General features: G+C 33.2%; 1 protein-coding gene across 2 annotated transcripts in view; it reads left to right on the top strand.

Moving 5' to 3' along the window:
• LOC106639399 (Golgi to ER traffic protein 4 homolog) overlaps positions 1 to 23,427 on the top strand; it is a 346,839-nt gene extending 323,412 nt beyond the window's left edge. Inside the window, exons 5-6 of one of the 2 annotated variants that reach the window (XM_089595047.1) lie at positions 12,572 to 12,712; positions 23,019 to 23,427. In XM_089595047.1, coding sequence (XP_089451173.1) covers positions 12,572 to 12,712; positions 23,019 to 23,265 — 388 coding nt within the window. In that variant the 3' untranslated portion in view covers positions 23,266 to 23,427. The remainder of the gene's footprint in view (positions 1 to 12,571; positions 12,713 to 23,018) is intronic. The other variant, XM_089595048.1, reaches the window with a different exon arrangement.
• The last annotated feature ends 2,921 nt before the right edge of the window (positions 23,428 to 26,348 follow it).

The following is a 26,348-nucleotide window of genomic DNA, read 5'->3' as shown; positions in this document are numbered from 1 at the left end:
AAGTAGGAAAAGTATTTATTTCTATGACTTTAAATAATTCTTATTTCATATTTTTACATTTAAAACACAGTTAATTTACGAATGTACACTTTTATCTGTGAATATTATAGATTAAGAAAAAGCGAACATTAAATTATATTTATATTTTTATTTATGTATTAACGCATAAACAATAAAAACGAGAAAAAAAAATAATACACGACGGAGAGTATGTATACTACTAACCTACACATAGGTACAAACATATGTTTAAGGTTGTACAGGACACCCGTTTTACGCTAGAGTGCACGTTTCAAACGAAATTTTTTGTCAAGATTTCTAAATACTTAACGATAACATTACTAATAAATAATAAACATATAGTGTGGCTTTATCAAGAAAAAATTTTGTTTCAACAAACCAATCCATTATATAGAAGAATATAGCCATTTAAAAAAATCTACTTAACACTTGTTAAATTACATATTTGATTTCCGAATTTGATCCAAAACCCCTCATTCTCTTAAAAAGTTAATTATCTATAATCGTAACTTTTTGGACTGTGAAATATTAATGATTTATGTCAAATAGTTACATTATAAAAAAATTATCATAAACAATAGTTTTTTTATCATAAATAATCAATATCTTACAATAAAAAAAGATCATGATTGCATATAATTAATTTCTCAAAACTCTTAAGTATTTAAAAAACGTAATAAAAAATTTTTTTTGAAACGTGCACTCTAGCGTAAAAGGGGTGTCCTATAACACCTTAACAATACGTTCATGTGTATGACTTTCTTTGACTCTCTGTCTCTTTTCGGATACCTGTTCAAAGTTGCGCACGTGCGCGAATTTCCATGACTGTTAACTGAAGATAAGTTAAAATGGAGTTCAAATAAATATATTTAGAAGACCCCAGGGAAACTTTGCATTATAGTCAAATATATATATTTTAAAATAATCCTGTTCAAAAAGAAGAAACTCTTGAAAAATAATGAGAAAAAAAATTCTACTACTAATTCATCATTTTCTACGAGTGCAAAATACTAAGAAAAGCAACAAAAAAGGCCTACCTGTAAAAAAACAATAGAGACAGAGTAAGCGCGACAGCAGACGATTAATAACTTTCTCTATCTGACTTACTCGTTCAAGTAGTGCCAAAATAGCTCTTGAATTTCTTTTTTCTTAACATTTCGCGCTTGTCAAAACAACGTTAGAAGTGCTTATTGATACAAAGTTTTTCTGCCCTACACGCTAGTATTCGTATTTTTTCTGTATCTCAAACATTATTAGACCACTTGAAAATAATTATAAATAATTTGTTTGAAATCAGCGAGCTTAATTACATATGACATAAAAAACACCCAATTATCGATGAATTTTCTAATTCAAAAGCTTCTAGGTTGAGATCCATAAGTAATAAGAACAGAGATCAGATTGGTGTGCTGCGTAGCACAATCGATAAGGTCCCCCGATGACTAATCTAAAGGATGCTGGTTCGATTCTCGGAGTCAGTAAAATTTGAGAAATCTTTTTAAGACATAAACACATACATTATTGCATAATATATAATATTCGCATGTACACACGCACATATGCACGTGTGTGTAAGTGTGTGAGTGTGTATGTTCATACATGATATTTAATTATATATACACTTCCTTATACCTACATATACAGGTAGTAACAAAAAAAGCTGTATATACACGACAACATACGTATAGTTACCGAGAGCGCGCAGTGGCTCAGTCAGGTAGGTTGTGGGTTGGCACGTGAAAGACCGTAGTTTGATTCCCGGCCACTGCAACTTTCTTGGGCAAGTACTTCTGTGAATTTTTACGTGTGCTTTTTCACCATGCAATGCTCCTTGAGGACGGTGAAGGCGACCTTCTCACAGCAAAATTGCCTAACTTTCCCTACCCCCCTTCTTGTTATGAGAGGCCTCTCATTCCTCTTACCTTCTTTCTTCCAAGTGCTAAGTGCCCCGAATAGTGTCGTTTTTAGAAGCCGGACGTTGACCGTTGTAATATAAAAAAAGGTATAGTTACCGTATACATGTGTATGTGTTGATGTGTGTGCGTGTGTGTGTTAATGCAAAGGTTACTCATGCAGACACTTACCTGTATGGAAGGGTAATTATACGGACAAAGAAAAATTATGCAGACACTCACATGTATTTAGGGGTAATTATAAGGACAAAAAAGAAATTATGCAGACGTCCGCATAACTCTACCATGTTATTGATATAAATGTTAAAAGCACGTGCAGTCTGCATAAGTCACCTCCTATGAATTATATATATATATATATATATATCCCTATATTATATAGTTGTATTGACGAAAGTAAGTCTCAGCCCCCCCCGCTCCCCCTCAGCACCCCCTTGATTAACGTAGTTATTTGCTTGTTTTAACGTCATTTTTAATCAAATTGTATTTGAGTGAGCTCCCCCCCGCTCCCCCTCAGCTCCCTCTCGCTTCCCCTCCACCTCCCTCCCATTAAAATACTTATTTATCTAGTGTTTTACCATCATAAATGTTGAAAAATATACGCAATTTAGTATCTAAGTCATACCTCGTTTTTAGGGTTTTTTAAGTCACTGATCATAGGTTTCCCTCTATCTATTCGCTTCCCCTTACTCACTAGGTGTCTCTGAAGTATCATTATTTGTTTAACTTGATTGAACTTTTACATTTCAAATCTCTTTCTGGTCCATGTCTACTTTACCCAAATCTAAAATTCTTGATTACTTGAGGACTTTATTAAGTACAAGGCAGAATTCAGGAGGAGGTATTATTAAATAGACAAACACAATTAAGCTTTTAAAACAATAATTCATTCTGTTAGCTTAATGTTGTGAGATTTTATGTGTTATTTTAACCCATCTGTTCTTTTAAAACCCTTTCCACATTTTTCACATATTTGTTTTTCATGGTTTTTATGAATTAAGATACGTCTGTTTTAATGTAACTATCTTCAAAGTTACATATTTTTGAATTACTGAAAAATTTCTAGCTAAAAAATATTTTCAATTTCTGATTTATTCTTGGATGCAATTTGAATAAAAATTGTTTTTGGATTCTTACATCTTTATAAAGTAACTTATAATTGTCCGTAAGAAAGTAAAGGTTTTTTAATATACAATCCTAAAGAATCAAAACTCTGTTTTTCTGATTTTTTTATAAATATAGAACATTCTAACATAAAGGGAAACTGTTTTCTATAGCACACAAAAGGTAATGATAATAAGGTACCAGTATTCAATGTTATTCTAGGAATATAAACTTTGCTTTTTTTCTCCCATAACTGTTTCTGCTTCTATATTATACTTTAATAATTTTGTTATTTTTAATCTTGTGCCTCTACAGGGACCGTCTGATATACTGGAAGGTCTTAGTAACACTACTATAGCATTTATTTTTAATTTTAGTTTGTGTAATGGAAGACCCTCTCTAATATTATTTCAAAATACTACTGGAAAATTAATATTTATGTTAATTTAATTATGTTAAGTTAATCATATGTTTTATCAACTCCTTTGTGAGTCACGTATTCTGCTGTTGTGAACTAATTTTCAGCCTGCATTGATAAATACACGAGTAATGTCGTTATTTTGTCTACTCAATCTGTTAGTGGAGGGTTGGCGCGCGGAGCGCGCAGGGGGGCGTTAGCCCCACTAGTGTGTACATACATATATATATACATATACACAAGTTCCATGGCGTGTATACATAGAGAGAAAGAATTGGGCTCGTGGTGGGGTAAACAGTAACAGTGGAGTGGAATAGACTTTTCTTTGCATATTTCCTCTCACGCTGTTCACTGCCTGCTATAAGACGTTTCACATTAAAAGTTACTGCGTAAAAAGTGTTACTGCCATAACCTGATCTAATATTCCTTACTTAATTAAAACTAATTTTATTGATCTTTTTGAAGGATTCATACATTATTTATGACCAAATGTTATATCAGAATCAATGGATACCTGTTGTCTACCAGAGATCGAAACTTTGAGGTCGAAAACGGAAAAAATGTGAGGAAAGGCCCCTTGTTTGTCCGTCCTACTTACTGCTCGAGGTCCTCATTTTTCAGAGAGTGGTCAAAGTTGTGATCAAAAGTTGGAGATGCAGGTAAGGAAATAACCCGGAGGAGGGACTTTTTTTTGCAAATGAGTTTTATCGTATAGTTACGATCGAACTTTACATACAGGTAAGGTCATTCAATCTATAATTTCATTCCTTTCATCTTGTTCTTTAAGATTACAGTGCAGATATGTTTAGAGATTCAAGAAATTTTCAGAAGCAGAAATTTGTATTAATTAAAAACATTACGTTACGTATAAAAATAAGGAAGAAATCGTATATTATATAAAATGATAATCATTACTTATATTACACAGTCTTGGGCCATTTCTAGGGCAAAATCGTAATTATCTCAAACTATTGGCCTATTCTAAAACTTGGAAAATACTTGTCAACTATTTGACCACCGTGCCGTTCTTTTAACAGTATTTGGGCTAACCTCAGCGTTAAGTGCTGATGATGGCATGTGCCGAGTAGAGTGACTAGAGAACATCGAGATCTCCACGCCAATTCGGGATTTGACCGTCTTTATCTACTTACTAATCGCTTGGACTAAGACTGAGTTATAGGATTTTTAAAAAGTGATAAACCCTTTTAAATTTCTAGTGACTATCAAGTATTACTCTAGGTCTGATGCTATGCACAGACTAAGCTCTTCTTAAATCTAGGTATAATGAGGAGTGGTTAAGGAAGCTCTAGATCAGAAGTTTTAATGGCCTTGTTTATCCTTATTCCTACAACCTTTAGTGTGCTTCAAGCATTAAAGAAAATAAATTTACATTTACAAGTACATGTAGATAGAGTTCCTTCTCACCTGCTGGTACCAAGTTCCATCAGATTGTTGGCCAAAGGAAGCTACCAAAAAAGGTGTGGCAAAGATTATCACCACCTAATGGCTCAACACACTGTTAGCAATTATTTGCACGTACTATATATAGCCATCAACAATTCTCTGGCGCTGTTAGTAGAGTTTCGGAATACTCTTGATAAATGATGAAGAATCTCGCTGAGGTAAATACATAATTGTAAATATTTGTACGTATAGTATCGTATTTGACGCAATTTGTCAATTGCATATATATACAACTATTACAGCTTTAAACGTTTTATTTATTTTCCTAGAATTTATGGAGCCATCAACTGCACTCTCATTAATATTGTAGCATTAGTTGACCATGAAGAGACGTACTAGAATAACAAGGTAAAATATGTACTCAACGTAAAGATGGTAAGTTGACACGATATAAATGAAACCGTTTCGAAAGATTGTTTACCAACGATATGTTGGGAATTTTCTTTGCATATTAATTTGCACATTGGTACTTTAAAGTTTTCCTCTTACAAGTATAGACCCTCTCCCCTTACATTCAACTTATTCAATGAAAAATGTAATTAATTGCCACGAAACCAAACTTGTTAGTATTTCAAGATAAGTTATTGGTTAGTAAAACAGAATCACGTTAGACGTTAGATAATGTTTCTTTGATACCTTACATATACCATTTCACTAGTCCTCTGACTCCGTATCCAAAAACAATTCCTAGAACCAGAGAAAGATTGTGTCACTGATCTACTAGAAATATAATAAGTACATAATGTAATGTGGTACAGACTAAACAATATGAGGCTTTAGAACTTGCAGTAAACGAGATTGCTGGTCCGTGAAATTTGGAATTCATACTTTTTGATCGGTGAAATAGTAATTGATAAAATAACCATATGTATCTTAAAAAAACGTCGTTTGATCATGAAGTGCTGTAACTGTTGTAAGCTGTACACAACGTGCCCTAATATATTTGTCTCTTTTGTTTACTTTTAGTGGATGACAACTATACCATTTCACCACTCCTTTGACTCCGTTTCTAAGAATAATTCCTAGAACCAGAGAGAGATCGTGTAAGTCATCTAGTAGGAAATACTATTAATACATACCGCTCTAAAAAAGAATACTGTTTGTAATTGATCTGAATTGGTGAAAATACGACGAACTCTGTATTATCATAATTTTTTACAACATAAGTTACGCTTGTAAAATAAATATTGTTTTAATCAACTATAGTTTGTCAAGCTATCAAGATGTTGTACTTGAGTTTTTTTTAAATATAATAAAACGATGGTTTTTAGAGTAAGTTCCCCTAAATATTTGTGAGACATGAAAGTGATAAGTATTTAGATTTATTAAAGTGATGAGAAAGGTTGAGCCATCTGTTGAGATTTGGCGGAAATGTATTTTTAGATCCGTGAATAAACGTGATTGACTTAATCAGAGTAAACATAAAAGCTATTCAAAGAGTAGAGCTTGAGTAGATTTAGAGAGTAGAGCTTGAAGCAAAATAGCGATATTTCTATGATTTTAATCAAATTTTATACTTGTACAATTTTTCACTGTCACATGGTTTAATGTGGAGAGGTATAGTATTAACTGAAGTTGTAAGTCGAGAGCGCTCACAAACAGCTGTAATTTTAGCGTTGGTTTACTTAGAAATGATGCTGTGTCTATTACAAGTAGTTCTATAAATGATAAGGTCTATTTATTTTTTCGTGGAATTTGAAAGATTCAGTAGTTTTTTTTTTTTACCTAGGGTACAAAGTGCCACAGCCGCTTTTTAACCTTGAGCTACACTCTGTGCCCTCAAGATTACGCTCTGCCCAGAAGCATAAAAGTATATTTTAGCCCTCTGGACTGTATGTTTTTTCCCTAGGTCGCGAAGTGTGTCCACGTTCAGAAAATTTTAGCTTTCGGTAAGAAAAGAAATATATGCGACTCTGGTACAAACGTAGAATAATCCAACTATTCGGGCACTTGGGTTTGTACGATAAGTTTGCTTACTAACGTTTAATGTTTTGAAATATTTTTTGTTGTCTACATTTTTATTCTTGTTATTAAAACAAAAATTTAAAAATATTAAATGTATTGTATACTTTGCCTTTTGGTTAAAAAGTGACCAAAACTTGATCTGAACATGGGCTATGCAGAGCAGGGTTACGTCTGATTCACTTCAAAGAATTTAGCAGATAAATTAATTAACATCTTATTTAAATTGAAGCAAACTGAGTTAATCTACTCTGTATTTTTTAATTCCAACAATGATAAGCTAACATTTCTGTCAGTTTTAGTCTTTGCTTTGAATCAGATTGCTAGTAAATAAATTATTTGAGATTTCATGTCTTAAGCGACAAAGAAACAAAATATGTAAGCTTTAATATGGTTTTTGTTTCAGTCGTTTATTTTGACATCATAAAACCAGTATTTCTTCGATAGCCAAGTGATCAAAAGCCATGATACAAACTTGCAAGAACTGTTTGTGATGGACTTTGAATAAAATCTAACGTCCTAGATACACAATTTATTCTCAAACACTCGTTAGAATTGCATTGTTTTATGTTCTAAGTGTCGAACGAAACCTGACTAACACCGATAAGTCCATTTTTAAGTCAATTTTTATTTTGTTACAAGGTCAAGCAGAATATACATTCATTTTACTTATTGTTTCAATGAGTTTTACACGTGTGTGTAAGTGTGTGTGTGTGTGTATGCGTGTGTGTGTGTACATCCGAATATTATATATTATGCAATAATGTATGTGTTAATGTCTTAATAAGATTTCTCAAATTTTACTGACTCCGAGAATCGAACCAGCATCCTTTAGATTAGTCATCGGGGGACCTTATCGATTGTGCTACGCAGCACACCAATCTGATCTCTGTTCTTATTACTTATGGATCTCAACCTAGAAGCTTTTGAATTAGAAAATTCATCGATAATTGGGTGTTTTTTATGTCATATGTAATTAAGCTCGCTGATTTCAAACAAATTATTTATAATTATTTTCAAGTGGTCTAATAATGTTTGAGATACAGAAAAAATACGAATACTAGCGTGTAGGGCAGAAAAACTTTGTATCAATAAGCACTTCTAATGTTGTTTTGACAAGCGCGAAATGTTAAGAAAAAAGAAATTCAAGAGCTATTTTGGCACTACTTGAACGAGTAAGTCAGATAGAGAAAGTTATTAATCGTCTGCTGTCGCGCTTGCTCTGTCTCTATTGTTTTCTTACAGCTGGGCCTTTTTTGTTGCTTTTCTTAGTATTTTGCACTCGTAGAAAATAATGAATTAGTAGTAGAATTTTTTTTTCTCATTATTTTTCAAGAGTTTCTCCTTTTTGAACAGGATTATTTTAAAATATACATATTTGACTATAATGCAAAGTTTCCCTGGGGTCTTCCAAATGTTTTTATTTAAACTTCATCTCAACCCATATTTAGTAAGCAGTCAAGGAAATTTGCGCACGTGTGCAACTTTGAACATGTATCTGAAAAGAGACAGAGAGGCAAAGAAAGTTATACATCCGATCGTATTGTTAAGGTGTTATAGGACACTTTTTGTACGCTAGAGTGCACGTTCTAGTATATGTTTGAACTTGTAAGCATGTACGTGCGTGTGCGCTTGAGTGTTTCGGATTGCTGAGTAGTGCTGAGCTACCAGTCTTCATCTAGTCGTTGACACGCGTACATCCGCTTCTTTAGTCTCACTGCTTAGTAAATCCGCTTATAGTTGGCTCTCCTTGTAGAGTGACACCTTTTAGTAGAATTGTTCGAAGATAACCCTCTTATAGTTGGCCCTTTTTGTAGAGTGACGTTTTTTAGTAGAACTACTCAAAGTTAATCCACCTTAGTAAAGTATCTAACCTCATTAGAACTGCTTATAGTTAATCCACCTACTGTAAAGTCTCTGTACGATGGGACTCTGCTCATCAAGCTTACGCTTCTGAAACTCATTAAGAAAATCTTAAATTATACGTTAGTTACAATAAAGTTTTGTGAAATAAAAGTTTCGTGTTCAGTGTTTTATTGCTTGATAAGTGTTTACCACGTTCTATACACCTGCTGCCTATTCTTCTTCATTTTCTTTTCTCCGTACACTATGTATCCGGTGTGTTTTTTGAAAAGGTTAAACCGTTTCCTATGTTGAGTATCAAGTTTGCTACACTTTTTTAAGTTATACTTATATAGGCACGTTCTGCCCTACAGAGTAAATAAACGCTTTAAGATTGGTGACCTTAAGAAAAAGTGTAACGAAAGTGAATTTTTCTGAATTCTTCCCCCTTTGCCCCACCTCTCATGACGTATTTCCGGTCCCCTGTACACCACACATCGCCGCCACACTAAACAACGTCATAACACCGCACTTACTATAGCACACAATCTAAATTTACTTGCTTTACTTTTTCAACCAATTTTTATAAAAAAAAAAAAAAAAAAAAAATCTCCAACAATATTTGAACCCCCAACTTCTTGGCCGAGACCCTTACCCTCTTAGCTATGAGCGTGCCCAATATACGAAATTCGTATTACTTCATGTTATCGTTTAGTTCGTTGCTTATTTCTTATGTTAATTTTTATTTACTGTTTATTTATTTATTTGATTTGAATATACATTAGATAAATATATAATTTATTTAATAAAATATATTTTTCAAGTACATGCTTCAAAAATTTTGAAATTAGTTTACATTAGCAGAGCAGCTTGCAAGGTTTTACTTATAAGTATACGTCAGAATCTTTATACACATACATATTGTAGCGCTCTTACTTTCGTTCATTTTTGAAAAGGTGATTTTTGGGGGAAAACAGTTCAGGCGGCTCGACGCAGTGTCTGTTTATAATACTTTTGCGCAATATATACTTTCCGGGAGAAGTGTTGTGAGGTCCTATTTTCGGGGATACCGAGGTGATGAGTCGGATCGAGTCAAAGGGGAGAGCAGTCTTTTTGGAGTTCCACAAGGGAACAGGAGGTTCCTCCCGGTGACCTGAGGAGCCTTGGGACTCTTTGCAACATTGGACCTTGTTTCAAGAGTGTGAATAGATATCCCGTCTGAGCCACGAAGCTATTCAACTCGTTCCCGAATTGATTAAGGCGAGTGGGTGGTAAAACCCCAATTGTCTAATATATCAACTGAGTGGTGGCCCCAGTGCCAGCTGAGTGGTGTAGACGGTGTTCTCCTTTTTTATATACGTACTCGTTAAATCTGGATTTTGATTCTCCTTCCTGAATCTGGGACCATTGCATTTCCGGATGGATAAATCTTTGATTTCCTTTTTTGCGTCGAGCCTCTGCGTACTTTTTTCCGTAAACCTGATAGCGTAATTTTAAGTTGGATTATTTTAAGTGATATAATGATATAAAGTCAACTCGCGATTAATGAACATAGTGATGAAAACCGAAACATAAATCTTTACTTTTGTTTTCAATTATAAATGAGTGTTAAATAGAATTGAAGTGTTAAAAATAATTAACCCGTAGTAGTCCAAAATCCGATTCTTGAATTGTAAGGTAATAGGCGCGCGCGCTCTCTTCCTCGAAGCATTCACTCCACGATACATAGCGTGACCTGTATAATTCTCCGAATTTCGTCTCTCGAGTATGTTAGTAAGGAGAAGTGTATTCGATTGACTACGCCGAATAGGATAAGCTTTATTTGTTAGTGCGCTCGAAAGCTGATGAGTCTATCTTTATTCTTTTGTTTGTAAACTTTCCAAGTATAATAAATCAAGTTTCTATTTCTTTAATTACGCCTTGTGAAATATACGTTTTGATTTTATCACGTCCTTATCCTTAGTTAATCCAATAGAAATAAATCTTAAAATTAATTCAGGGATTTCGGAGCCAACTATTACACCGTGAGGAATGGTACGCCTAAGCGATCCACGTTGGCCCTACCAAAAGTCCTCGTGAAAAAGACGAGGACTTGATGGGATGAATCTGATGAAAATCTGGATACATTTTATTTTACTTTACGATTATGTAATAATAAACACTTATTTACTTATTTCTAATTTTTTTTTTTTTTAAATAAATAAATAATTAATAAAACAATTTTTTCACAGTTTTTCGAAATATTCATAATTGAAAAAAGTTTTTTACTGTATGAATAATTCATTCTTATTGGATTTTCTTCTTTCACAATTTTTTCTTTGTGATTGAGGTAATTTTTTGACTTATGGACGTTAATCACGTAGTTTGTCGGATAAAAGTTTAGCTCAAAATTTAGAGAGGTGGGAGAAGCGCAAATATATGCAGCAACGCTGGAAATTACTTTTTTCATATATATGTACTTACATAAATGCTTTCACACATACTTGTTTCCCTCTTTCTTAAGTTATAAAAAAAAACAAAATTATAAATCCATTTGAAAATAAAACAGGGTTATCTAATAGTGATCTTTCATACAAACAAAAAGTGGGAGTTTTATACAGGTCTTGTAAATGCAATTTAAAGTGATTTTTCTATAAGGTTACATGGTAAACTGCAAATTTTTTAAAAGTAAACGTGTGAAAAAGGGTACAGCTGAACAATCTACTATGTTTTAAGGGTATTTTTTATGTTCTTAGAAAGTTGTTTTAAAACAATCGGAAGATTTGATGAAAGTGCACAGTCTTGTACTGGCCAGCCTACATATTTTGTTTATATTGTGTTTTGCCATTATATATTGTTTATAATTGTTTTGTTATTAAATATTAAAATACTTATTGAAACTTCATCCAACTAACGTAGGTATCCTCATTCCAACGATAATTGCACCACCTTTGTACACAATATCGTTTCATAGGAGGTAAATTTATATTCAAAACTATATTACCTGCCATGCAATTTATAGTAGTATCTTAACTTCTTACTTGGATAACCAAGCACCCACTGTCCTCTGATTTCATATGTTTCTACTATTTACAGCTGCTCATTAAAGCTGTTCTTTACTAACAAGATCTCCTTTTATCTGCCATTTAGAGTGATGTTTCTAAGGTGACGAAAAAGATGCGAAAAATAAATGACTTCAATGAAGTATTAGTGTAAGACCATAAAAAAAGAATTTTAGAATTTATAAGTTCAAATATCAAACATGAGAAAACACTCTAAAGAACCTGACTTATATAATACTAAAATAAATTATTGTGTATGTCCTGTTTCGTTATCTTACGTTAATTTTTGTCAATAAACCAACTTTAAAATACATGTTTCTACACATTACTACAGTAATTGTCATAACTGATCTGTTTCTGTTCAGCAAGGAATATGTGCGTCAACAATATAATTTTATTTTTATGCAATCATCTCAAGTATTATGGACATAATACTTTTAAAAACATAGTTACAAATTACTGAATTTACATTAATATATGTAAGTAGGCCTCCTTCGGTTTTTAGAGTAGGCTTATCACAATAGAAAATCATCTACTCATTGCTGACTTTTTGTCCCTTGAAAGATGAATTACATAAATTGAAAAATACATGCTCACTTCTTACAGTAATGTAGTTGTATGTGTATCTTAACTGATTTTAATAATAATATACATATATAAAAGACCATATGGATGTGAGTGTATGTACTTTAATTACGTATGCTTAACCCTAAAAATTGTTTCTAATGTTATCTTTCAGTAAATTGTGTAACACTCTGTTAATGGTTTTTTTCTATGCTTAAGTATGATTTTTTTCTGCATTCCAGGTTACTTTGTCTAAAAAAAAAATCGATAGCTAGCGAAATTTTCGAAATATATGTAAGTCAACATCCAAAAATTGATGAAGGACCACCATATGTTCATCCAGTACTGAATTTCTTATCTTGTCTTTTAAACTCAATTGAGTCGTGAGTATACTTTGATTTATATAATATATACATAATAGGGAGCCTATCACTTCTGTGTGCTTCGCACTCCATTCCCTTTATTTTAATTTTGTGTGTTATTGGAAACATTTCTGAAAACATACAATTATAAATTGTTTGCAAATTGTATTATTTTTTCAAGAAACCTCAGTTGAATTATCGTTAGTAAGATGCTAAGAATTGACTACATTACAAGTAATTGTAGATACATTTTTACCATTTATACCATTTTTCGAAATACTTGCTTAGAAAGAAGTTAACTGTTCCAAACCTTACTGAAATTTTTTGATTAAAAACCATTTCCTGAATCTGAAAGTTACTGTAAACATTGTAACCCCCATTGAAAACATACTTTTTTGGGATAAAGTGCATGCATTAGATGTAAGTCTAGTATTGAGCATTAACATAAAAAAAAAATAATAATAATAATAATAATAAAAAACCACAAGAAAGTGAAAATACAGTATCAGTGCACCGGAAATTTTTCTTTTGATATTTTGTTTATGATGTAATTCTAAGACCAATTACCAAAAACTTACTGTTTTTACATACATTAAGTTAGTAATCATAAGTACGGGTTTTGTACGAAGTATATGTTGTATGAAGTGTATTTTTGTATAAAAATACCATGCTCCATGCTTACATTAAGCTATCTTACAGTGGGCCTACGCCTCTTCGTAAATGAACATCAAATTATACTTTCTCATCCGTTCTGTTACAAAATCCATCTCGAATAAATAAATTGCTCATTTGCATTAGACTGGTGTATCTTTGAAGTTTAGTTTGTGGAGTTAGATACTGAATTAAATAAAATAAAAATTTTTTTCTCTATTAATCTATTATGAGTTACCTAACCTATAGAATAATAAGTCTTACTTTTTGGAATTATTTGTATAATAATAGTTATTTGACTGAAACTTTTTTTAATTATATGTAAGAATAACATTATTTAATAAAAATTCCTTAACGCTACTAAAAGCTTCCGAGCAAACATCTAGTAATTTTTTAATTTTCTAAAACTTTATCTGATTTAGTATTATCTTCTTATACACTGAGAAAGAAGTGGGAGCAGTGATGTACCAGCCGTGGTGAGGTTATGCTCTCATAGTTGTAGGGCGTATGTAGCGCCACTTACGGTACAACAGGTATTCCACACTCGAAGGATCGCTTGTATCCTGCATAAGTGGGAGCTGTGGCGTCCCACTGGGTGGACAAAATCGCACTGTCAGTGAAATAGCCACATAGGAGACAGTTGCAGTCTCGCCAAGTGAGATTGTGTATGCACCGCAAGGGGGGCTCTAGTCTCTCGCTGTGGGACAGCAGCTGCCCCACTTGAGCGGAGATAAGTAGCCCTAGTGTTTGGTAAAGCAGAGCTCCTTCGAAAGAGTTCTGCTCTCCCACAGTTTCTCAGTGTACTTTTGCGACAAAAAGTGTTTGTCCATTGAATGAATGCATGTTTTTATTGCTCAATTTTAGAAAAGTGCTTAAGATTTAAAAACTTTAGGGTCTTTAAATTATATTTTTATCTGCATTTATTGAATTTAAAAAATTTACTAAAAGTAATTACTTAAAGTAATAAGTTTATTACTAAATGGTAAATAATTATAATTTTTTAATTCCTGTAAAGGAAGTCCATCGACGGCTTTAAATATTTTCTTTATATCATGAATGCTTAGTTCTGATTAAGTTACAAAAGTTACGTGCACTTCATTTTTATCTCATTGTATTTTATAACAGTACTGTACATTCTACTTAGATCTCAAGATATTTTATAAGTTCTGTGAGTTTTCATTCCTTCAAAAAACAAACTAGTGGCAATGCTTGTCCACGCCATAGATGAAATATCCTTGCTTTATGAATCAAAGTAGTAAATTAACGTTTAAGCTAAATAGTTGTGCCTAATATTCTCTGACCATAGATGGAGAAATTTTTTTCTTTCGATACTATAGCTCCTTGATTCATAAATTTTTTTTTATGATATAGTTACTTGAAAAGATTCTATCTTTTGTTTCGAGTTAAATAATGTTTCATTACGGGAAGTTTTGGTATTTTTCTTTAGTTTCTCTTTCTAGTTCAAATAATTTGATTCTTAACAAAACAAAGCAATACAATAACAATATTATTTGAATATTAATGAGCCTCATCAAGTTCTTTAAAATCTCGACGTGACCAACCAAAACATTAAACCAGGATAGTCGTGGGACTGTTGGTAGAAACTAAACCTCTTTGCCATGGTGAAAATATTGAATTAAAAAATAAAACTAATTATGTTAATAAATTAGGAGTACGTCAAAAACATGTTTTTGGCAAATCACAAATTTATTAAATTTTTAAATATTTTAATAGCGAATTGCAGATCATGTATTCAAAAATTATATAGACAATTGAGATCTTTTTTTGTATTGGTATTATAGAAACTATAAACTTGTGATAACTACAAATTACATAAATTTGTGATTCAATATTTTGTAAATATTGGAAGAATCTCTGAAATAATTTGTTTTAAATCATGCTGCTGCGAGGAAAATTCCGTTGGCAATCGGTGGTTTCTGGGGAGGAAGCGTGGTTATGTTGCCGATCCCTCTATTGTTGGGTGATTTGTTGTGTATCACAACAGAATCGGCGATCACGGTTATGCGGATGAGAGATGGGGATTGGAGAAGACGTGCCGTGGTGTGCTGTGAGAAAGAGAGAAGGAAGAAAGGCAGTTTTTGATTTCGTGTAATCGAGAAAAGGACTAAGAAACAATTAAGGTAAGCAAATTCCTTCATGGCTTGAAGGGGTGTAAGTCGCAAGGCTTTTAAGAGTTGGGACATAAAGCCATCGGTTGTTTAATATACCAATCGAAGGGTGGTCCCGATTCCGTCCATTAGGTATCTTGGGGACGTTTGTTCGCAGCAGCTTTTGAAGTCTCGTCTATTTTTCCATGCGGTTTTTTTTGTCAATATGATCACTTAGCATGTTGATTTTTGCGGTTCCAGTCCTTCTTTCTCCAGTAGCGGTGATTATTAATATTGTTTTTAAATTGTTCTCTGGCAGCTTTTTGTGATTAGTATAATAAGTTCTAGTGTTCAGAATTGTGATAAGATTTTTTCCTTGATCTACTGCTTTTTCTTTTGTTACAATTCATTTTTATTCATTGGTTTTTGTTTTATTAAGAAGTTAAGAATTGCACGATAATTCAGAGATCTTGATGTCATTGCAGCATCGTCAGTTCTCAGGTACAGCTCAAGGAATAATTTTGAAGTCCAATAAATGAGGACAGAATCAATTTTTTATGTTATGGTAAGGTAAGAGTTGAAGACACTCCATAAGTGGATTTGCGAGAAAGTTGCGCTGTATTCAAATTTATGAAATGAGAATTTTGTCGACTCTGTATTCGCATATATAAATATTATTATTGTTTACAAAAGAAAAGTATTACTGGAGTGAGACTTGCACTTTTGGCAATAAGATTGCAACGAAGTATTTTTATTTTTGTTTTTATAATTTTAAATTAAGGGTAAACTCTTAAATTGTATAGATTTGCCTACCCGAAGTAGCCAGCCTTGCTTCAATCCATCGTCCAACAAATATAGGTATAGAAGCGCTTCGTTGTTTACTTGCTGCGTAAGCATTCGACTCTCTAAGACGATGAAGTGTTATTCATGTATAAAAAATAGTTAAAATAGGTTAAAAAGTACAAAAATTAATACACAGCTTAGACAACGTAGGCAAATACCAGGTATTGCATAAGCACTTGGGTGATTTGTTGAGGCTACTTTAATGATGCTATCTGAGTACTTAGTAGAAATCTTTCTGTCATTTGGCAGGCTTTTTTTGGGCTCTTGGCGGGTACTTAGCACTTCCTGATCATTGGTCGGAAATTTTTTGAGCATTTAGTGAATACTTAGCAAACATACTTCGGGTGATTGATAGGTACGTACCGGGTACTTGGCAGAAGCTTCTTGGACATTTAATGGACATATACTGGATATTTGCCACGCACTTTCAGGGTACTTGTTGGGGCCGGGTACTTGGCGCGTACTTGTCAGGCATTTTCTAAGCACTTACTGAGTACTGGTTAGGCATTTTCTGGGTACTTGTAGGGCACTTCTCAGGCACTTTCAAGTTACTTGCCATGCAGTTGCTGGGCACTTCGTGGGCACGTGCCGGGTACTTAGTGGTTACTTGGCAAACACTTGGTGGACATATAATGTAACATTTTACTAACTGTTTACGCATTAAATAATAAGACAAGCGCCAACCTCCATATAGCCCAGGGCACTTAATGGCTACTTTATTAATTGATAAAGAATCAGGGGCACTTACTAGCCGTTTCCTATCACCACATATTCCGGGTCACTTACTAGCTCCTTTATCAATTAATGAAGCATGAATTGATAACACAAGCACCATTTATCAAGTAACCTGGAGCGCTTAAGCAACCATTTATAGTTCAACTAACGTACAAAGTGGCCAGTAAGTGCTTGGAACATCTTGTTGTCATACCCAATGGAGAATGTGTGGATTCTGAATTGTTTGGGAGAGGTTGGTGCTGACTTGCGGTTTTATTGACTTTAAAATCTTCAAATTTTTAGTTTGTCTAGGTTTTGTGTCTCTAAAAGAACTGCTTGTTGTACATATACTGATGAAAGATGTTTTCACTAAAAGTAACAGTTTTTTATATTTAATTTACATCAAATTATATGACAAGCATAAAAAAACTAATATTCTATGATTTCTTTACACTTTTTAATATTGCTTGTACTCCGACCATCTTGCACTAGCTCCACTATCCAATAAAAACTTTATAGGCATCGGAGAATGACGTCTCGTTAGAGCGTTGGTCAAATATATCTATCTTAAGATAGTATAAATAGATACACATGTCTCAATCAACAAGCTGACGAAGCGACAGCAAGTTTCTAGGACCATTTTGTTTTTGTTATTACTACCCGAAACCCACCTTTCTCCCTCCACTCTCAAGTCCACGGAGATATTTTTATTCGCGCATTTAATGAAGTTTCTTTCATAAATTTTTGGTTCCTCCGTGCGCGTAGAGAGTAAAATTTTGGGTCCAACAACAAATATATTACTCTATGCATTAAATCTAAGCAATTTTATATCACTTTTTCCTTCTTTATCCTTGACGTAAATATTTATAGAACTAGCCATTCTCGCTTTTAAACAGTCTATTAGAATCTGTCATTTTCACATTTGGTACTTTATGGACATTTTTATGGTAAAAGCCATCTCTTTTCTCATCTTCCAAAAACTCTGAGTTTTACTAACAAATTTTAAATCCATCAAAATCTATTCAAAATCCATTCAAAATCCATTTTAGTCCATCGAAGAATTCGCAAAATTTAGTATCACTTTGCTTTGCGGGATCAAATCTAACAATGTCAATTTTTTCGTGGATCTATACGCCTTCATCTGTGTATCACTTCTTTCAATATCATTAATTTTTGCACTATTACCGTAGGATAAGTAATAAAGTACACTCTGTTTTAATAATCTAGGGATAATCTACCCAGTATTCGATTTAAAGTCTGCTCATTATCCTCAATCATTTTTTGAATCTCCTAAATGTCTTTCTTGCAGACTTTTTTAGTCAGTTCTATTTTAAGATCGTTATTTTTGCCCGCCATTTTCTAATCAAATTTATCTATCTATTTCTTTAAACTATCTTTTCTATCTTTCAGATTCTTCAATATGCTATCTGTAGTTCATGTTATAATCGAATCTTTAAAAAAAATTTTTTTTTTTAAATTTGCTATCAATTATTAAGGTTTATTATTCAAAATTAAATCTGACTTTCTCTTTTTTAAATATTTAATGTGCTATTTTGTTTCAATAATCTTGTATCACTCAAATGTATCTTTCTATTTTTCAAAGTTTTAATTTGCTTTCTTGTTAAAATAATCTTGTATTAATCAAATCAATTTTTTTATTTTCAAATCTTTGCTATTTTTAGTTGAGGTATTATCAAAACTATCTTCCCATTTTTCAAATCTTAAATTTGCTATCTTGATAAAGTAAGAATCAAATTTATTTTTTCATCTCTCAACTCTTTAGTCTGGTCTTTAGATGATCAATTAAATTTATTTCTCTATCGCTCAAATCTTTATTTTTGTCTCGAGATGTGGTATCGATCAAAATAATTTTTCTATCTTTAAAATCTTTAATTTGCTATTTTGTTAAAGGTTCCCTTTGTTTATGTCCATCTTAAATTTTTGTTCTTACGTAACTTATTGTATTCCAATCTCCTATCTTTAATATATCTAAAGAACCTTTGACTGGAATGTGCTGCTTGTGTTTAGGGATAGTGTAAGTGATACCTCCATGTTTTTCCATTAAATTAAACGGGTCTACTGTATCGTTATCGTCACTCGTATCTCCTATAATAACTCAGATCAAGTTATATATACTATTTCCCAGTAACCAGTCAAATAAAAGCTGTGTCACCGGGAAACATGAGCAAGCACTCACACACAAACGCAATGCATGCGCACTACCCATGGGACGAGATACAGCAGATGACTTAAGCATGCGAACCCAACATGTCTAAAGTCATACACAATAGCAGTACAATTCTAACGTGATCGAGCACAATTGTATGTATAACAGGCACATAATAATGTTTCTTAAATATGATACTTCATCATTAGACGAAAACAGTGCTACATTTTTACTACTTATCACCATCACTTCTTTAAACTTTTTCATGTTTTCTTCCATTCTTTTATATTTTTCTGACAGCGTATCCAGTGAGTTTACATCAAAAACATATTCTGCCTGTTAATATGATGTGCTGACGCGCATTATACCAAAATTAGAAATTTTAAATTTCTGCATTTTGGTTTGAGTCGGCATTTACCTCTAGTCTGAGCGTGAAAATCCACGGAGAGGATCGAGGCCGCACTGTACGGGGACTTGGAAAAATAAACAAAAGTCTATCTAATATGGCTGCTCTATGCGCGTCATCAGCTACCAAGCCTGCTACACGGAATACATATGCCCGGCCGGATCGAACGCAAGTCAGAGCCAAAACGAGAGTCCCTCTCCCCGCTTTGAGCCGTCCCCCTCAGCGGTAGCTGTAGCTGTAGCAGCTGAATGAAAATCCTCGTACCTTAATGCAAGCCTGTCTCGCGAAGAAAAATACGTACCAACTCTTGACCTTTGAGAATTACAGAGTACTAGCTTTATGAGACACTTCACAAATCCTATCTATTGTCATTTTTATCACATTTATGACATCTATCATTACCGCTCTTATACAATTTCGGTTTAAAAACAACAAAAAACAAACACACATTATGTCAACGTAACGACTGATGAAGACACTATAAGTTTCATTATCAGTTACTTACTTTCTTTTTTCTGTATTTTTCTCACAATCTTTTTCACCCTTTTTTCACCCTGTCAGCTGTCACCTCCTCGATCTGCTCGGTCTCACTGGTGGCTGATGTCAACCTCAACACCGCCTCGTCGATGGCCTGTAAAAAGCCTGTAAGAAAAAGGGGCAAGAATACGTGGAGGTCAAAAAGAATGCGAGTTAACGCGAGATGGGCTCGATCACAGAAAAAAATAACGGCTAGGGAGGTCTTGAATGCACAACCACACTACACTTTTTTAGGCCCACAACCTGTTAGCAGTATGGATGTATAGGTATGTGATCGGGCAATAAAATGTACAACAGTAGTGGTTTTATTAAAAAATACGAACACGTTTATTCTCACTATCTTGAGTATATGCTATCTATCGTCCTTACAATTAAAGGTACAATCGTGAGCCGAACTGAAATAAAGCAAGATGAAATCAAATCAGGAAATATGAAAGTAGGGAGTGCGTATCGACAGACTGACCGCGCGAGATTGAATCAAGCTATACGTTTTCAATGCTGCAGTGTAGCGTCGCAGCGTCTTGACTCCTTGCTACTACGCATGCGCTGAAATTCAGTTCCGAGCGCTAAATATATATCTCACATAAAGTGAATGTAGGATTTTTACATTGACATAGGATTGGAAAGTTACAATTTTATTTATGATGTTGTTCCTTCTCTATTCAACTTAAGATTTATTGGGATGACTACAGAAGTTGCCATGAGTTTTTGACTGGTGACATCTTGCATTTCTGGGTGGTTAGTAGTCTGTCTCTCTCGCTTTGACGAATTTGATCATCTGAATACATTGATTCTAGAAAATTAGAAATTGTGAACCATACTTAAAGCCCAAAATAGGAAAAAAAATGAGCATTTTCATTTATCATGACAGAGATTAATCAGTCAACAATGAAAAATAACACTTCATTTAAAAAAGGCTCAATGATTTGTCTAATCTGCTTAATTGCTTTCAAACACTGAGCTTAATGTTAAATGTTAAGCTAGTGCAATAAATTAAATAGCTGATTATTTATCGCACTTTTGCTAAAAAAAAAAAAAAAATTCAGAGCTCATTGCAGTGGAAAATACTTCGATATAGTATTATAAAGAAAATTTTTTTTTTACAATTTTATAAATTTTTTTTCCTCATTCAGCTCTTGATTGATTGAGATAAGTTCAGAAGTTAAAATTATTTTCAAACAGGTGATGTCTTGCACCTCCAGGTATCTAGCAGTCTCTCTCTCTCTCTCTCTTTCTCTGTCTCTTGCTTGCTAACTAAAGTATCTGTTGCAAACTACATTGGATATTGTAGTTTTTAACATAGTAAATTTATCTTATAAGAACTTATCATATAAGAACATTAAGGGGCTGATATGGTAGGTTGTAAGGTTCCATTTGTGTGCTGAGGTAATTCATTTAACTTACATTTTTTTGATAAAAAGGAAATTCTACATTTTGTTTGTCAATTCATAAAAGAAATAAGGTAATCATTTTCGAGCAGTGATTGTCTTATAATGTGAATTTTGGTATCGTAAAAGGATTTATGAGTCAACAATATCGTACGATCGGCTGATTATGTCAGAAAGTCAGCCCTTTGTTTAATCACTGTGTATGGCCTTGTCTTCTCAGCTTACCGCAACCATTTTATTTTGTCTCGTCCGAGTTTTACTGCCCTTTGTCTACGTCTCACATGCTACCTACTAAAGTATTTATAAGTATCGTGTCAGCTTATTTTTTCTATTTATAGTTACAACATTGTCCAATAAATCGAGCTGTATCTTTAATTTTATAGGATAATTTTCTCATTGTCATTTAGTTCAAGCTTTTTCTGTTATCTTATTCTCGTCACTTGAATTGATAGCGCGTCGTAGTTTTTCTCTAAAATAATCTATACTTCCTTTCACTCATTCCCTTTCTATTTCTGTATCCGTTAACTTTGCAGCTTTTACAGAGCCTACGTTGGAGTTATTTTTTATTGATTGTTGCAAAGGTAACCCAACTATTAATACAAATTTATAGATGTAATAGTAATATAGAAAAGTCTCGTGTTCCAATAGATCGGGTACATTAAAATTCTCGTAACCGGAGTTTCAAACTGGAGTGTTAGTTTGCATTATAAAAAGTTTGATACCCTAATTCGTGGGGTACAAAATTTGGAAGCACGAGAAAGTCTACCTCATCATGCTTTTGAAAGTTTGTTTTTAAAGAAACTTACAAAAGTCATTGTACATGTGAGAGCAACTTAACGTAAACATTGAGTAAGGTTGAAAACAGCAAGATTTTGGATAAAAACTTGCCGTAATCTTAATTTTTTGCTACTGAAGTGTCTTAAAACTTATTATTAACTTTAATCGTCAATAAAAAAGTTTTACAATAATTAATATTCCAAGTTGTAAAAAAATTATCTTTTTATGTTAAAAATAGAGTAGGACTTGTGACAACAATTTAGTACAAGAGCGTGATTTTAAGGACTATCAATCCTAAACTCCATACGAAATTTAGAAAATTTGACATCTTACATTGTAAAGCATGATATCTATTAGAGCTTTCATGTCTTAGACTGCTGTTGAACTTTAGTTTTTATCAAGCTAAGATTGCCTAATTTTAAAAATTTTTACAAGTTGCCGAGTATCTTCAGATTTTTTACTAAACTTGTAAAAATCTTAAGCATTGTGCTTTGTTCTCCTTACTACTACGATTTTACACAATTCGTATTTTATTGTGTCTTGTGTAAGCCGTAATTCATTTTTATACAAAGAATGATTAAGAGCTTATCAAAGGAATAATATTAATTCTTGAGATTACTATCTATAGTAAATTTTACAAATCTGTAAAAAGATTTGATTTTGCTATGGGTATATTTTCTGTTAATGTAGGATATAAAATACTAACATTTTTTTAACTCTAACTTTTCTGTTGTAGGAGGAACTACGGACTATTCACAACTATATGCAAACAGTACACCACGTGTTTAACAAAAGATCCGTGCATTATTCAATATCTTGATAAAGTTGGACATATTTTTTTTAAAAGCAAACCATCTCAAGGCAATCATGAAGGACTATTAAATTCTTTTCTTAACTCATTTTTCGATGGATTCAGTAGTGATGATACAACTAGTTACCAAGTTAATAATACTTCAATGGCCCAGGTAGCAGAACTTGATTAAACAGGCCAAACAACAAGAATGAATCAGTAAATCTATAGAAAGATATTTTTGTTTCAAACAAATGAACATATTTGTAATGTACTTTTTTCACAACATTTTGGTGATAACTTTTATACTGTTTAATTAACATTGTTATGTAAAAATACAGAATCTATTAAAGCATCAGGTGAATCTCAATAACAGTTACCTGCTTAGCCCTTTGCTAACGCAACAAAACCCCTTTAAAAACACTTAATGAAAACTATAATTGTAAATATCGAAAAAAGTAGAATTATTTCGTAGAATGGCCAAGTAAACCTATGCGCTTCATTATACATAAAATAATAGTATCCGTATTAACATTTAACTGATTTAGTATAAGTATTTTCGGACATAATCATTATAATCTAATAGATACAGAATATTTGTAGAGAAGTCAATATGTAATCAAATAACACTAACTTACATCTTAACTAAATTTTATTTCATTTTTGTTTTGCTTTGACGTACGGTGTAAACAGTACTTATCTTATCGATTCTCACAAAAATTAAGCTAATTAAGTTTAATTATCAGTTTACAATCAGTACAACAAAAATTTTAACTTTTCTGTGGTGTACGTCAAGCTCTTTAACTATTTCACAAACCATTAGTTTCAAACACATTAAGTATACATTGTGAGTTACAATATATCGATGGTTGAGCAAAAGAAAGAGTCGGCTCAAGTTTTGATTAAAAAAAGTGTCAGTTCAAAATTTGTTTTAAAAAGGTGTCAGCTCAATTTTAACCCGGAGACAGTGTCAGCTCAAATTTTTGCCGAAAAAGGTGTCAGTTCAATTTTAAACTATAGAAGGTGTCAGTGCACGTTAAACCACAGGACAACCGGTGCCTTGTGGACTCCAATTTTAAAGATAAATTAAATAAAGTAACATTAATAATAAGAGCCAATAACAACATAAAAATAGGCGTTTCAGACACTTTTCTTTTTTCATAAACAATTAAATATTATTAAATATGCATAATTTAGTAAAAACGTAACACAGGATCTCTTACACACTCCACAACTACGTTATTATGATATATTTATATTATATATATTTCATATTAAAGACTACAATTATAACTTGTAGAGCGCGTGGTGGCTCAGTCAGCTAGGTCGTGGATTGGCACGTGGGAGACCGTGGTTCGATTCCCAGCCAGTGCGACTTTTCGGGCAAGTACCTCTGTGATTTTTCACATGTGCTTTTTCACCACGCAATGCTCCTCGAGGAGGGTTTAAGGCGACCTTCTCACAGCATAATTGCCTAAATTCCCACTACCTCCCTCCTTTAATGCGAGGCCTCCCATCCCTCTTCCTTTCCTTCTCCCAAGTGCTAAGTGCCCATAGTAGTGCCCTTATCAAAGGAGTCGGACGTAGAGCACTATAATATAAAAAAAAAAGTTGTAATTTGTGTTCAGAAAATTAAATTAAAAATCGAAGTTAATTTAATTAAAACGAAAAGGAATAATAAATACGATGGACAGTAATAACACAAGTATAATATATATAACACTAGCGGCCCCCCGTCTCGAGACTCACTCAATGGAACACCGTAGTGTATTGATATGTAATGTGAAAATTTTTCAGTTAAAAATTTTACATATAGTTTGATACTTCTCGAAATAAAAATCTTCTTATTGAAAACATAATTGTTCGGAATGCATACAATTTATTTGGTCAAGTAAAAAGCTGTAAAAAGTAAAAAAAAATAATTATACTGAAAAGTAACGTGCATTCCTTGTATCATAAAATAATCGTTGGCCTTAAAAGGCCGTTGATTTGCAGTTTCTTCCGTATAATCTATGAACAAGGCTATTTTTTAAAGCTGTAGAGATTCAAAGCTCACAAAACATATATTATTAAAAAAATTTTTCTCTTATCCCACAACTTTATTACTAGAGCAACAAAGTCCTGGAGCTTGATCTCTATGTTATTTATCGCAACAAAAATACAAATACATATTCTACATATTAAGAAGTCTAGAAGATTCAAGAGATTACTATGAGGGGTATAGTGAAAAGCTGATCTCTCACTTAATAAATTCTTTCGTCGTTTTCTTGACCCCTAAAATTGTATTCATGAGATGCATTTAGAGTTTTCCTTTTAATTCAACTTCTTCTTACTTTTGGCATACATAAGACTCTTGTGAGCCCTAAAGACTATTTTTTTCAACTTTATTAGGTTGTAATATATTTGTCGGCAAGGTAGTTCAACGTCTAATAAACCTAAAGAGGACCGATGAGCTTCTTAAGCAAAGACTTTCTTGACTGAAGTTTCCAGCAAACGTGACTGCCTGGATACCTTAGGGTAATCTTCTCGGGCCTGTTATTGTAGCACCACACTGATCGGGAAGAAAACTACAATGTTTGAAGCTTTGGAGCCAGTTGTAGAGCTTTTTCCCAACGTCTGCGTCTCCTGGTATAACGTCGAAGACGGGGTCTAAAGCACCTCCTTTTTTTGCAGACTCAGTTGTTTTGGTGATCTTAGGTAGAAAGGTTGGTTCGTAATGCTTGCTCGTTAAAAACTGTCTCGTTGGCTCACGTTTATTATTTTTTCTCCAAAGTCGTTAGGTTCTCCCAAAGCAGACCTTGGAGAGGATCGGTGATTCCTGGTTGAATGCTTAAAGTCGAGAGGTTAATATAGGGTCGTCGGTCACCAGGGTTCCCAGCCTTGCGACGAACAATTGTGCTCTTGACGTCTGCCAGTGAATGACTGACTTGGTTTAATAGTGGCCGGCCTTACATAGTCTTTTAATTGACGAATCGTATCTGGAAATCGTAGTAAAAATTTTTTTGTTGGCAAGGTAATTTAAACTAAGGTGGTTCTGAAAAGGACCGATGAGATTAATGGTTAAGTAGGGAACGTTAATACTTATAATGGCCCTAAAAAGGGCTGGTGGTGAAACTTGCAGCTATTCCTTATTATTATTCTTAATGATGAAGAGCCAGCTGCGGGTAGCTTGACGCTTATCCTTTGAGTCTCTGTGTACGGAGACCGTACAGGAACGGAAGTACGCTGCTGAACAAAGAATATCTCGTCTTTAGATGGTTCCCCGGATAACTAACC

This window comes from Copidosoma floridanum, unplaced genomic scaffold (assembly GCF_036245765.1).
Source record: "Copidosoma floridanum isolate Cflo_tuat_1 unplaced genomic scaffold, Cflo_Japanese_pri ptg000024l, whole genome shotgun sequence".
NCBI lineage: Eukaryota > Metazoa > Arthropoda > Insecta > Hymenoptera > Encyrtidae > Copidosoma > Copidosoma floridanum.
The sequence above is the reverse complement of the archived record's forward strand: the minus strand, read 5'-3'. Positions and strand labels throughout refer to the sequence as shown.